The following is a 13260-nucleotide window of genomic DNA, read 5'->3' as shown; positions in this document are numbered from 1 at the left end:
AAGTGTATGCTTTGGGAAGGGGACAGATATAAAGGTATAGTGTTACACATGCTGGTCTGAGACTACCCTTTAGAAGCAATGTTGGGTGACTTGAAAAGTGCTAAATGGCTACAGGTGACCTTAGCTTTCAATGTACCTGAAGAATGACCAGGTAAAGCTTGGGATAGAGAAGCTAAGGAAATGCAAAAACCAGCAGGAGATCCACTTTACAAGGGAGAGCATAACTGTATAAAACTGTATCTTCTTTATTTTGCATACTTTAATCTCAGAACAAAATAAACAAACACAATACACATCCAAACCCCTTGTCAAATGTCATGAGGGCTAGGGCTTAAGGCCCTTCTATCCTGCCTCTAACAAAGACAGGAGGGGAAAAAAAAATCCACTAGACATCAGCAGAGGGAACCAGGTGAACCGGGGCCACTCAGGGCTGCTGGGGAGCCATGGGGACACTATACAGAGGGCACAAGGTCTGCAAGGAGAAATTAATCGACTTCTTCCATGCGAGAGGCATCCTCATCACCCTCAAGTGGAGGGATCTCATCAGGAACAGCAGCACTGGGTTCTTCCGCTGCCACTTCATCTTCATCGATGCCTACAAAGTAAAAAAAGGCCTGTGAACTTTGATCCAAATACCAGTAAATCATCTTTGTCCCCCGTGAGACCAGCTCCCCAGTTCCTTGTCACACTCTGGTAACGGGCACCCACCCAGGCCTAGCTTGATCATGCGGTAAATGCGGTTGGAGTGAGTCTGGGGATCCTCCAGTGAGAAGCCGGAGGAGAGTAGAGCCGTTTCAAACAGTAGCACCACCAGGTCCTTGACAGCCTTGTCGTTCTTGTCTGCCTCTGCCTTCTGCCGCAGCGTCTCCACAATGGGGTGGTCAGGGTTGATCTCCAGATGCTTTTTGGCCATCATATAGCCCATTGTAGAGTTGTCCCGGAGTGCCTGGGCTTTCATGATCCGCTCCATGTTGGCAGTCCAGCCATAAGTGCTAGTCACAATGCAGCAGGGTGAAGACACCAGCCTGTTGGAGATGGTCACCTGTAGACAGTCACAGAAACTCCCATTGATGGTGCATCAGACTATCATTTCCAGCCCAAAATGACTATTATGTTAAGTTCTACTCAAAAACTCAAAGCTAGGGATGCCTAGGTGGCTCAGGATCTGAGCATCAGCCTTCAGCTCAAGGCGTGGTCCTGGGATTGAGTCCTGCATCAGAGTCCCTGCAGGGAACCTGCCTCTCCAGGTCTCTGCCTCTCTCATAAATGAATGAAATCTTAAAAGAAAAATCTGGGATCCCTAGGGTGGCTCAGCAGTTTAGTGCCTGCTTTCAGCCCAGGGCATGATCCTGAAGAGTCCTGGGGTCGAGTCCCACATCGGGATCCCTGCATGGAGACGGCTTCTCCCTCTGCCTGTGTAGTCTCTCATGAATAAATAAATACAATCTTTAAAAATAAATCTAATTGTGTAATGCTATAAGATTCTGAGAGCACTTGTTTACAAGACACATGCCCTACTCCCAGAGTTGCTCACCTTTTCAACCTTCTTATCCAAGATTTCCTTCATGAGTTTGCAGAGATTCTCAAACTTGGCCTTGCTCTCCTCCATTTTCTTCTTCTCCTCTTCATCCTCAGGCAACTCCAGGCCCTCCTTGGTAACTGAGACCAGACTCTTCCCATCAAACTCCTTGAGCTGTTGCACGCAGTACTCGTCGATAGGCTCTGTCATATACACTACCTCGAAGCCCCGTTTCCGCACTCGCTCCACAAAAGCAGAGTTGGCAACCTGCTCTTTGCTCTCACCTATAGGGTTATGGAGTGTGACTCGGGTCAGAATGTCACCTCCTGCCAGTTCCCAGAGATTCCCAAATGTCCTCCCTTTCACCCTGAGAGCCTTTGATCAGACCCAAGCTCCAACGCACCAGTGATGTAATAGATGGACTTCTGAGTCTCCTTCATACGAGACACATACTCTGAAAGAGAAGTCATCTCATCTCCAGATTGGGAAGTGTGGTAACGCAGCAGCTCAGAAAGGCGGCGCCGGTTAGTGGAATCTTCATGGATTCCAAGCTTCCAGGTTAAGAAAAAAACAATTTTATTTCTAAATAACATTACCTTCTACGTGAATTAAAAAAATCCTCCACCATGAATATTCAGTAACAATCTGTTGCTTCTGTACCTTTAGGTTTTTAGAGAACGCCTCATAGAATTTCTTATAGTTCTCCTTGTCTTCTGCCAATTCAGAGAAGAGCTCAAGGCACTTCTTCACAATATTTTTGCGAATGACCTTCAAGATTTTGCTCTGCTGGAGCATTTCTCGGGAGATGTTCAGGGGCAGGTCCTCGGAGTCAACCACACCACGGATGAAGTCTGTAATCGACCAGGGAGAAAACAGTTAAAAATAAACTATGCAAGATATGTAAATTCATTGGGACCCATTTTCTCACTGAACGTTTACTAATCATGTTAGCTACAATAAAGACTTTTTCCTTCCTTTTTAGAAAATGAAAAGACCTCAAGTCTTTGAGAATACTGAGGAAACTTCACAGGACTTGCCAAACTAACTACATGAGGCCAAGAGAATACTCACTGAGATACTCTGGTATCAATTCATCACAGCTGTCCATGATAAACACACGGCGGACATACAGTTTGATATTGTTCTTTTTCTTCTTGTTCTCAAAGAGGTCAAAAGGAGCCCGACGAGGGATGAACAGCAATGCCCTGAATTCCAGCTGACCTTCTACAGAGAAGTGCTGCAAAAAATTCAAAACAAACCAGTAACATATTTTAAGAAGTGTTTATTTACTCCCAGTAGTATTAGATTATTAAATTGTTCACAAAAAAGATCTTCCCTGGGATCCCTGGGTGGCGCAGCGGTTTAGCGCCTGTCTTTGGCACAGGGCGCGATCCTGGAGACCCGGGATCGAATCCCATGTCGGGCTCCCGGTGCATGGAGCCTGCTTCTCCCTCTGCCTGTGTCTCTGCCTCTCTCTCTCTCATTCTGTGTGACTATCATAAATAAATAAAAATTTAAAAAAAATTTAAAAAAAAAAAAAAGATCTTCCCTCATCACCAAGGATAGAAAAGATGCCCTAAGACAGCTGTTAAAGTGGGGTGCCTGGATGCCTGTCAGTTAAGCGTCTCACTTTGGCTTAGGTCGTGATCCTGGGATCTAGCCCCACCAGGGGCTCCCTGCTCAGTCCTCCCCTCCCCCGCTGCTCTTGCTCTTTCTCCTCTTTCACTTGCTACTCAAATATAGTATCTTCAAAAAACTAACCTTTTACCCTGAACTAACCCTTAGATCAATGAGAAAACAATCCCATCAAGAACCTGCCATAGAAACTAAGTGAGGTCACTGGAAAGGATGTCTCTCTTTACCGAAGCGTCCCCAGTAAATGAATGGACAGGACTCCATGGCATTCAGTTCCCGCCTACCAACCAGTTGAACAAATTCCACCGGTCTACCATGGCAACACCCTCTGCCTGCTCTTCCATTGGGTCAGCACGCATGGCTCACCTTGACTGCCAGGTGATCTTCCCAGTCATTAGTAAGGCTCTTGTAAAACTCTCCATATTCCTCCTGGGTGATGTCATCAGGGTTTCTGGTCCAAATGGGCTTGGTCTTGTTCAGTTCTTCTTGATCAATGTATTTTTCCTTAATCTTCTTGGTCTTTTTTTTCTTGTCCTTCCCACTATCATCCTCCTCATCTGAACCCACATCTTCAATCTTGGGTTTCTCCTCATCATCTTTATCTTCTTCCTCTTTCTCCCCTTTCTCCTCCTCTGCCTCATCATCACTAATTTCCTTCTCTCGTTCCTTCTCCAACTGAAGTACCAAAAAAAAAAAAAAAAAAAAAAAAAAAGTTCCAGAATACAGAACACCCAAAATTGGGGACCATGCAATCCTCCAGAACGGCAGACATCATACACATGATGATTACCAGTCCATACTCACATAAAGAGTGATGGGATAACCTATGAACTGGGAGTGCTTCTTCACCACTTCTTTGACACGTCTCTCCTCTAAATATTCTGTTTGGTCTTCTTTAAGATGGAGGATCACTTTGGTACCCCGGCCAATGGGCTCACCTAGGAAACATCAGTCAAGACAACATAAGGACACAAAACTAAAAGCAGAATTATAACAAAAAACCAACTACAGACAACATACTTAGTAAGATCTAGATTATAGACTTCCCCAGAATTCTAACCCAAACAAGAACCTCAACTTACCATGGTCTGCACGTACAGTGAAAGAGCCCCCAGCAGAAGACTCCCACGCATACTGCTCATCATCATTGTGCTTTGTGATAACAACCACTTTCTCTGCCACCAGATAAGCAGAATAAAAGCCAACACCAAACTGTCCAATCATGGAGATGTCTGCACCAGCCTGCCAGAAAGTTTTAGTCAAACACAAGTTAAAATAAACAAAAAAAAAAAAAAAAAACACACCAAAGAACATCCACAAAAATGAATGGTGCCTGTCTAGGTGAAACAGTACATACCTGAAGGGCCTCCATGAATGCTTTAGTGCCAGACTTGGCAATGGTTCCCAAATTATTTATGAGATCAGCTTTGGTCATACCAATGCCTGTGTCCACCAGAGTCAGGGTACGTTCCTGGGGGTTAGGGATGATGTCAATTTTCAGCTCTTTACCACTGTCCAACTTGGAAGGGTCTGTCAGGCTTTCATAGCGAATCTTGTCCAAGGCCTAAAAATACAAATTTCAACTTCACATTTTCACTTCCTGAAGCTCACCTCTTCATCCAAAAGAAAACCTTTGAACTTCCAAGTAGCACCAGTTCTGATTTCCCCAACTTGAGATTTAAGAACCACAGCAGTTAAGAGTTACCATATTCCCTCATTCCTATAGAGTAAACCAAAAAATTTTTAGAGCAGGTTTAGCCCCCTCCAACAGCAGCCCCGTAAAATCCCAAACCCTTTTCCGTTTTCCTGAATGCTAAAAACAAAAACTATAAACGAAAGTGCCCAAAGCACTCACATCAGAAGCATTACTGATCAACTCTCGAAGGAAAATTTCCTTGTTAGAATAGAACGTATTGATGATGAGGGACATGAGCTGGGCAATTTCTGCCTGGAAGGCAAAAGTCTCCACCTCCTCCTCTCCATGGTGCACTTCCTCAGGCATCTAAAATAAGAACAGTCCAGAATTACAAAAGAACACCGTGGCCCCATAGGTCCCATAGGTAACACTCCGATTCACCCTACTCACAACGAAGACTCAGATTTTTTTTTTAATTTATTTATTTTTATGACAGTCACAGAGAGAGAGAGAGAGAGAGAGACGCAGAGACACAGGCAGAGGGAGAAGCAGGCTCCATGCACCGGGAGCCTGACGTGGGACTCGATCCCGAGTCTCCAGGATCGCGCCCTGGGCCAAAGACCGGCGCTAAACCACTGCGCCACCCAGGGATCCCAAGACTCAGATTTTAATTGAAATTGCTTTGGGCTGGATAGTAAACATATTCCTGAAAAACTAGAAAACTTTTCCCTCAATGATTTCAGCCTATACCCTTAGTGGAAATCCAATTCAGGAAGAATTTTTAAAAGCTTCTTTAACATAACACACGACGTCAAAAGCGTTTTGGAAAAATACCTTGGGGCCGAAGTACTCTAAGCGGTCCATGGGACCCAACAGACTCCGCATCACCGAGTACCTCGTTGAAAATGCAGATCGGATCCAGGAACACGAAAAGGACTCCAGATAACCCACACAGGCATTTTCAAGAGAAAAGCACTGAATACAGTTCTATTTCTTTTGGTAGGACAAACGACAGCCCGAGGCGACCAATTTTGGGTTAAAAGGAATTCGCGATTGGCTCTCCCGCTGGGGGTCTCCCACATCAAGCACACTGGAGCGCAGGGGCCCATTACCCCCGGGGCCGGTGGATACCCGCCCAAGCGGCGGAGACAAAGAACCGCTAAGGCAGAAGCTCCATCGCGACCCCAGCACACGTGACTACAGCATGGGACCAAACCAAACCTAACCAAGATGGTGGCCGTCGTCCGCTGGGCAGACCCTCGTCACTGCCGGACGTGCGTCGGCCAGGGCCACGCGAGGAGGGGGCGCCACCGCGCAGCCTCCCTTCGCCCCAGCATCCGGGCACCAGGGCGGGGCGCCGGGTTCCAGAAGCTTCCAGAACAATCTCAGCTCTTCGGAGAGGCGGGGGAGGAAAGGGCCCATGAATCTTCCAGAGCTTGCCCCCTCCACTTCCCTCCCCCACACCGACACTGCAGGAAAGATCTGGAAGAAGGGGAAGCACTATGGGCCAGAGACCGCCGTAAAACGTTGCTCGCCGAAGGTCACAGAAAAAAACCCGAAAACCCATGCAAAACGCGTCCCAGGGGACAGATGGCACAGGCAGGCCACCCCGGGCTGTGCTGAGTCACGTCCAGCGCGCACACCCACAACGCGCGGGGACCCTCCGGCGCCCCGTAGCCGCGTCCGGAAGTGGAGGGGCAAACATGGCAGCGTCCCGGGCCGGCGCGGACACCACGTGCAGCTGCCCACCACCCCCAGCCCGCTCCGCGGCCCACCTCCCCCAGCGCCAGGCGCCGCCCGCGGGGACGCCCGCCACCAGGCACGGGTGAGAAAGCAAGTCTACCTCGCGGTCCCCCTCCCGGCCACCCCCGAAAGCAGTTGGAGTCGTCCTATCCCACAGGCCGCTCCCACTCCACAAAACCCGGGCTTTAGAAAGGAAACGAGGGACGAGGGCAACTCAAGAGAGCGCTCCAGACAGGAAAACCTGGAAACAGCTACGACTTTACCTTAAAGGAGAAGAGCTGCAGGCACTACAGACCACGGCGGGCAGGGGCTGCGTCCGGCTACGACGCCGAACCAAGGCTGCGCGGGGGTGACTCAAGAGAGCGGCTGTGCGCCCCCGGTCGCTCTATATACGGCGGAGCACAGGCCAGCTGCCGGCCCCCGGATCCCTCCGCCTTAAAGGAGGGTGCAACTCAGCCCCGCACCTGCCGCTGCCCGCCCACTTTGACGTCATGGCCCAAAATGGGGCGGGGGGGGGGGCCGCCGGTCTCGGTCTCCGCCTTAAGAGGACTCAAGTACTCCTTTTCGTGGCCCCGCCTCTGCTTTTGCAAGGCATGAGCTCCCTCCGAGAACTAAAGACCGGAACGTTCATATGAAATAATTGGGGGATCTAGGAGTGCGGGTGCCACCGGCCTTCCTATAATCCATGAGGCAGGCGCCTCCCCACTCAAGAGTCCCGGCCTGGAGGAACACCTATAAAGGTGGAGGGCGGGGATAGAAGCGGCCAACCGCTCCGACCTCGGCTCCCACGTTCGACTCTTTTGCTACAATCTGCCCTCCAGACCCCTACAGCCCGAGAAGGGGAAGCAGTTTTCCTTAGGGACGGTGCGGAATCCGGGGTCTAACTTCAGGGAGGCCTTGCGCCCCGGCCCTCCCAGGGGCAGTGGGCGAAAGCCGCGGCTCCGCGGCGGGGTGTGGCTCCGGCTGGGGGAAGGGCCCTGGCCTGCAGCGGCAGGGGGACTCTTTGCCCGCGTCCGGCGGAAGGAGCGGCACTGGTGGTACTGCGACTACTTCCAGCAGTTTCCAGACCCGCCTTGGCGGCCCCGCCCCCGCCCCGCCCCGCCCCCTCCATGCAGGCGCCGCCCCGCCCTCTGCGGCCTGGGCCGGGTGTCCGCAGCCGCCGCGGTCCCCGGGGAGGAGGCGGGCGGCCCCAGTCCGATTTCCCCTAGGAGCCCGCGGGGGGGACCCTCGTCTCCCACCTGCCGGTTCAGCGAGCCCAGCGCTCCCTCGGGAGTGGGATGGAGCATAAAGGGAAAGATTGACCCCCCCACCCCCGCCATCGATCCCACGGCCTGGGGCTGTTGGGGCGGTGGTGCTGGCGCCGCCCTCGGAGCGCGGAGACCCCGGGACGCCTTCGCCATCGCGGGGGGCGGGGAGGAGGACCCTCCCCTACGTCTGCATCCGCCCATGTGAGTGGGACCGGAGACCTGCGTCTTCCCTGCGTGAGCACACGGAGCTGTTTCCCCATCTGGTTTCAGTTTGGGCCCTCTTCGCTCCTGCGGCCGGCAGACGGGAGGAGGAGAGGGTCCCCGCTGCAGCCGCCAGAGGTCGTTGCCCTCCAGCTGCGGCGCGGGCGCTCCCAGGCCGTTAGTCGGCCCGGAGAGCTGTGCGACGCCGTGGTCAGCCCCTTTCGCGTGCCTTCCAGAGGGGAAGCCGTCCTGGTCTACCTGAGGCCTCGCCTAGGAATGCCGTCCGACCCACAGCCCCAACGGAAGAGAATGGCCTCTTGCTGCTCTGTGACCTTGCTGATGTCCATCCACTTCCTTCCTGGCCCACAGTGTCGTTCCCTGGAATCCTGGGGAGGGGCTGCCTCCAGCACCACCGCCCGCCGTCCTTCCGCAGCCTTCTTCCTTTGTATTTTCCTTATTCATGCGTTAAATTCCAAAGAACAGACGACCTTCCATTTCCTTATCTTTTCCCCAAGCACCAGACCTCATCACCCAGCCACAGCCACCACTCCCTTCTATTCCACCCCCCACACACACCTTTTTTAAAGATTTTTATTTACTCACGAGAGACAGAGAGGCAGAGACACAGGCAGAGGGAGAAGCAGGCTCCATGCAGGGAGCCCGACGTGGGGCTCGATCCAGGGTCCCTAGGATCATGCCCTGGGCCAAAGGCGGCGCTAAACCACTGAGCACCCGGGCTGCCCCCTATACCCCTTCTTAATGGTGTGTGAGAAATGTGTGACTTGGGGAAGTTAATGTGTTTGGGGAGAGCTGTGGGTGCTGTTGCCAGGAATCCTCCAGTATTCTCTGTTCCTGATCAAGATCTCAAACGAAGTGTGTCATCCCTCAACATACCCTCTCTCTTTCTGGGCAGAAGGGGCCTAGAAAATTAAAGACCTCCCTAGTTCACAAAGAGCATTCACACTATTTCACGATACTGTGAAGAGGTAAAAGTGAGTCTCCCGTTCTCACTGGGAAAGCAAGGCTTCAGTGAGATCAGTCAGCTCAGAGCCTCTGTTGCACCAGCCCTCGCTCCTTGCTCCAGGAATGGAGTAGCAATGCTGTCTCCCTTCCCAGGACCCAAGTCCAAAGCAGCAGAAATCACTCCTGTGGATCAGTATTAAGACCAGAGACTCCAGGGGTCTTCTAATGGGAAGATCTCAAATCACACACTAGCACAGAAATTCTGCCTTTTCTGGAAGGCTCTCCCACTCGCTGACACTCACTTAAGCCCCCCACAGTGAGTTCCTGGGATGCAGAATTGCATAAACAAGATGGAGGTTTCAGCCCCTAGAGGGCTGCAGCAGGCCAAGTGTGAACCATAGCAACAGGAGAACTATCAGATTCCCAGCTCAGCCTGAGGCAGGGGGCAGGCTTAGGGCCAAGGCTGACCAGTCCCTGGCACAGGTATATGTCCCAGAAGAGGGAGAAGCATGGAATGGCACAGCCCTGACAGAAGGACCAAAGCCTGGGAGCCCCCAAGAGAGGCAGAGGCATTGAAAGCGGCCCTGCAGGGAGTTCACAGAGGGCCATGAATGCTATGCTAAGACATCTTGACCTGAACTTATAGTGAGGGAAGCCACTGAAGGCTATTAAAACCAGCTTAAAACCTCCTAGAAAAAAAAAAAAAAAAAAAAACCCTCCTAGAGCTCCAGAATCCTATTCCCAGCGGCACATGCAATGCTTACTGTTCCCAAGATACTCTTTGTTCCTGACCAGGTCTCAAAGACCCAGCCCAACCTTCTGTTGTTGGAGGGTAGCCAGATGAAGCAAGAACTGACAAACTGGCCTGCAGCTGGTGGGTCTGTCGCTTCTTTTTATATGGCTCATGGGGAAGAGCGTTTTATACATTTTTTAAATTGTTGAACAAGTCAAAAGAAAGATAATATTTTAGCATGTGAAAAGTACATGAAATTTGAATTTGTGAGGACACCTGGGTGGCTCAGTTGGTTGATCATCAACCTTCCACTCTGGTCACGACCCCAGGGGTCCTGGGATCTAGCCCCATGTTGGGCTCTCTGCTCAGTGGGGAGCCTGTTACCCCTACCTCCCCCACCCCCCTACCCCCCCCAGTCTCTCCGCCTGCCACTCCCCCTGCTTATGTGCTTTTGTGTGCTCTCTCTCTCTGTCAAATGAGTAAGTAAAATCTTCAAAAAAAACTTTTTGAGGGCAGCCCCAGTGGCGCAGCAGTTTAGCACCACATGCAGCCTGGGGTGTGATCCTGGAGACCTGGGATCAAGTCCCACATCGGGCTCCCTGCATGGAGCCTGCTTCTCCCTCTGCCTGTGTCTCTGCCTCTCTCTCTCTCTCTCTCTCTCTCTCTCTCTCTCTCTCTGTCTCTGTCTCTATGAATAAATAAATAAAATCTTAAAACTTTTTGAATTTATGCTCATAAAGCTTTACTGAGGGCAGCCCGGGTGGCTCAGCGGCTTAGCGCCCCCAAGGCCTGATCCTGGAGACCCAGGATCAAGTCCCACGTCGGGCTCCCTGCATGGAGCCTGCTTCTCCCTCTGCCTGTGTCTCTGCCTCTCTCTCTCTCTCTGTCTCTCATGAATAAATAAAAATAAAATCTTAAATAAATTCTATCCCAGCTGTATAAAAAAAAAGAAAGAAAGCGGTTGATTTTATTGGTCCCATAACTTGGTAAACTACCTTTTTAATTCTTAATTTGTTTTTTTGTTTGTTTTTTAGGTACAACCCTATCATCTGAGAACAATGACAGTTTGGTTTCTCCATTTCTAATCCTTGTATCTCTTATTTCTTGTTACTGTGCACCAGCTAGGACCTACAAGACAATGAAGAGTGGAAGCAGTGATTCTGGGGATCCCTATCTCACTTCTGATCAGAAAAGGAATGCTTTTAATATTTCATCATTGGGGCACCTGGGTGGCTCAGCTGTTGAGCATCTGCCTTCGGCTCACGGCCTAATCCCGGAGTCCCGGGATGGAGTCCCATATTGGGCTCCTTGGATGGCTCCTGCTTCTCCTGTCTCTCTGCCTCTCTGTCTCATGAATAAGTAAATAAAATCTTTAAAAAATTTTTTCATCATTGAGCACAATATTTCCTCCTTCTATCCCTAACCTGATATAAATTTTAATCTGAATATCAAAATTATTTTTCTGCATCTACTGAGTTTGTTTTAGTAAATTCCTTTTATTTATATGTTTAACTAATTAAACTAATATTAAGTAATATTAAACAAAAAAGTAATATTAAACAGAATTGACCTACTTATTTATTTATAAAAGATTTTTTTTTTTTTTGAGAGAGAGAGAGAAGCAGACTCCTTTATTTTTTTGAGAGAAGCCCTACAGATGGTCAGATGGAGGGGGGCTCAATCCCAGAACTCTGGGATCACAACCCTGAGCTGAAGGCAGATGCTTAACCAACTAAGCCACCCAGGTGCCCCATCTATTTATTAAAAATTTTCTTGAACTCACCTATAAGATTGCCTGAGTCTATTTTCTGTATGGAAACATTTTAACTAAGGACTCAATTCTTTTTAAGATTTTTAAATATTATTTTTGAAGACTTTTTAAAAAGAGGTTTTGTTTATTTATTCATGAGAGACACAGGCAGAGGGAAAAGCAGCTTTCCCATGGGGAGCCATCTGATGCGGGGCTGGATCCCAGGACCCTGAGATCACAACCCAAACCAAAGGCAGACACCCAACTAACTGAGCCACTCAGGCACCCCTAAAATTTTATTTTTAAGTATCTCTACACCCGACATAGGACCTCAACTTATAACCCCAAGATCAAGAGTTGCATGCTCCACCAACTGAGCCAGCGAGGCACCCCTCGTTTTTTGTTCTTTTTTTTTTAATGATATAGGACTATTCAGGTTTTCTACCTCTGCTTGAGTAAATTTTGTTTAATAATTTTTCTGATATATAAATATATAAATATAAATATATAAATATAAAGCTTTTCTTAAAGCTTTATTATTGCATTCTCTTCTCTTTGACTATCTTTCCAACCTCTATTCCATCTAAAGTATGTCCTTTTTTATCCCTAAAATTGTTTTTTGTGTCCTTTTTTTTTTAAGATTTTATTTATTTGGAAAAAAAAGATTTTATTTATTTGGGCAGCCCGGTTGGCTCGGCGGTTTAGCGCCACCTTCATTCCGGAGCCTGATCCTGGAGACCTGGGAGTCCTGAGTCGGGCTGCCTGCATGGAGCCGGCTCCCTCTGCCTGTGTCTCTACCTCTCTCTCTGTTTCTCATGAATAAATAAAATCTTTAAAAATTTGACATGAGACAGATTAACAGGAGAAAAAAGTAAAAGATTTTATTGAAAAATAAAAAAATATGTTAAATCTAGTAAGTCAAGCCAATTAATTGTGTTGCTCAAAGAAACACACACACACACACACACACAGACAAAAAAACAGTTGGAGACTCCATAGGACATAACTTGGAGAAGGCAGAGGCGAAAAGTGGGGAGATCACACAGGGGTAGGCAAGAGGCATGGTGTTCTCCTTTTTTAGGGTAGAATGATGAAATGTGGGGGCTGAAGGAGGGGAGAACCTCTCTGGGTTGGAGGGGGTCAAGAATCGGTTTTAGGCATGTTATGGGGCACGAAAGAATGTCCTCCTGGACAGAGGCTGATGGCTGAAGTCATGGACAAGAACAAAATTTCTCAGGGGAGTATAGTGTAAAAGGCCAGAGTTAGGATCTAAGCCATTTGGAAATTGTAAATAGGGCATCTTTGGTACCTACTCTATTAATACACCTATGAGTGTGTCTTGACTCTCTGTGGGCATAGTATCAGTGACCTAAGGGGGCGTGACGGAGTCCTGCCTGTCATTGTCAACTCAGCTCCAAATTGTCTGTTGTCCCGTCATGATGCCCACCAGGCATCCCTTGCTGTCTTGGTGTTGTTCCGTGCTACTGGGTCCCTTTGACTAAGAAGGTAAAGCCTAACCCTAAATCAGTTCAGCTGAGTTCGATGGCAGGCAGGGAAGGGGGGGCGGGGTTCTACCACAAACAACCCTGACCTACTTAGCCATTCTGCTGGTCACCTGACTCGCCCCAGGGACAAGTCACACCCTAATGTACAGTTCTCACCTGGCTGGATTTCTGGGCTCAGTGCCCACGTGGCCCACCTGCACCCAGATAAGGGATGTGGTGGTGCTACTGGGTGCCAATGCCGAGGAACCCGGAGGGACTCGGGTTAGTTAGACATCAGGAAGGACTTTGCTCCTTTCATCTGGGGAGGATTACATGGGAGTTCCAGATC

General features: G+C 49.3%; 1 protein-coding gene across 1 annotated transcript; it reads right to left on the bottom strand.

Annotated features, from left to right (window-relative positions):
• Positions 1-225: 225 nt before the first annotated feature.
• Positions 226-6934, bottom strand: HSP90AB1 (heat shock protein 90 alpha family class B member 1). Its single transcript, XM_055330751.1, has 12 exons — positions 6797-6934; positions 5010-5156; positions 4512-4718; positions 4237-4396; positions 3959-4092; positions 3521-3829; positions 2591-2756; positions 2180-2370; positions 1923-2070; positions 1535-1803; positions 709-1042; positions 226-595 (listed from the first exon to the last, which is right to left on the bottom strand). The coding sequence occupies exons 2-12, from the start codon at positions 5154-5156 to the stop codon at positions 486-488; spliced, it is 2175 nt and encodes a 724-aa protein (XP_055186726.1). The 5' UTR covers positions 6797-6934; the 3' UTR covers positions 226-485.
• Between the last annotated feature and the right edge of the window lie 6326 nt (positions 6935-13260).

The sequence above is a fragment of the Nyctereutes procyonoides genome, unplaced genomic scaffold (genome assembly GCF_905146905.1).
Source record: "Nyctereutes procyonoides isolate TBG_1078 unplaced genomic scaffold, NYPRO_anot_genome, whole genome shotgun sequence".
NCBI lineage: Eukaryota > Metazoa > Chordata > Mammalia > Carnivora > Canidae > Nyctereutes > Nyctereutes procyonoides.
The sequence above is the reverse complement of the archived record's forward strand: the minus strand, read 5'-3'. Positions and strand labels throughout refer to the sequence as shown.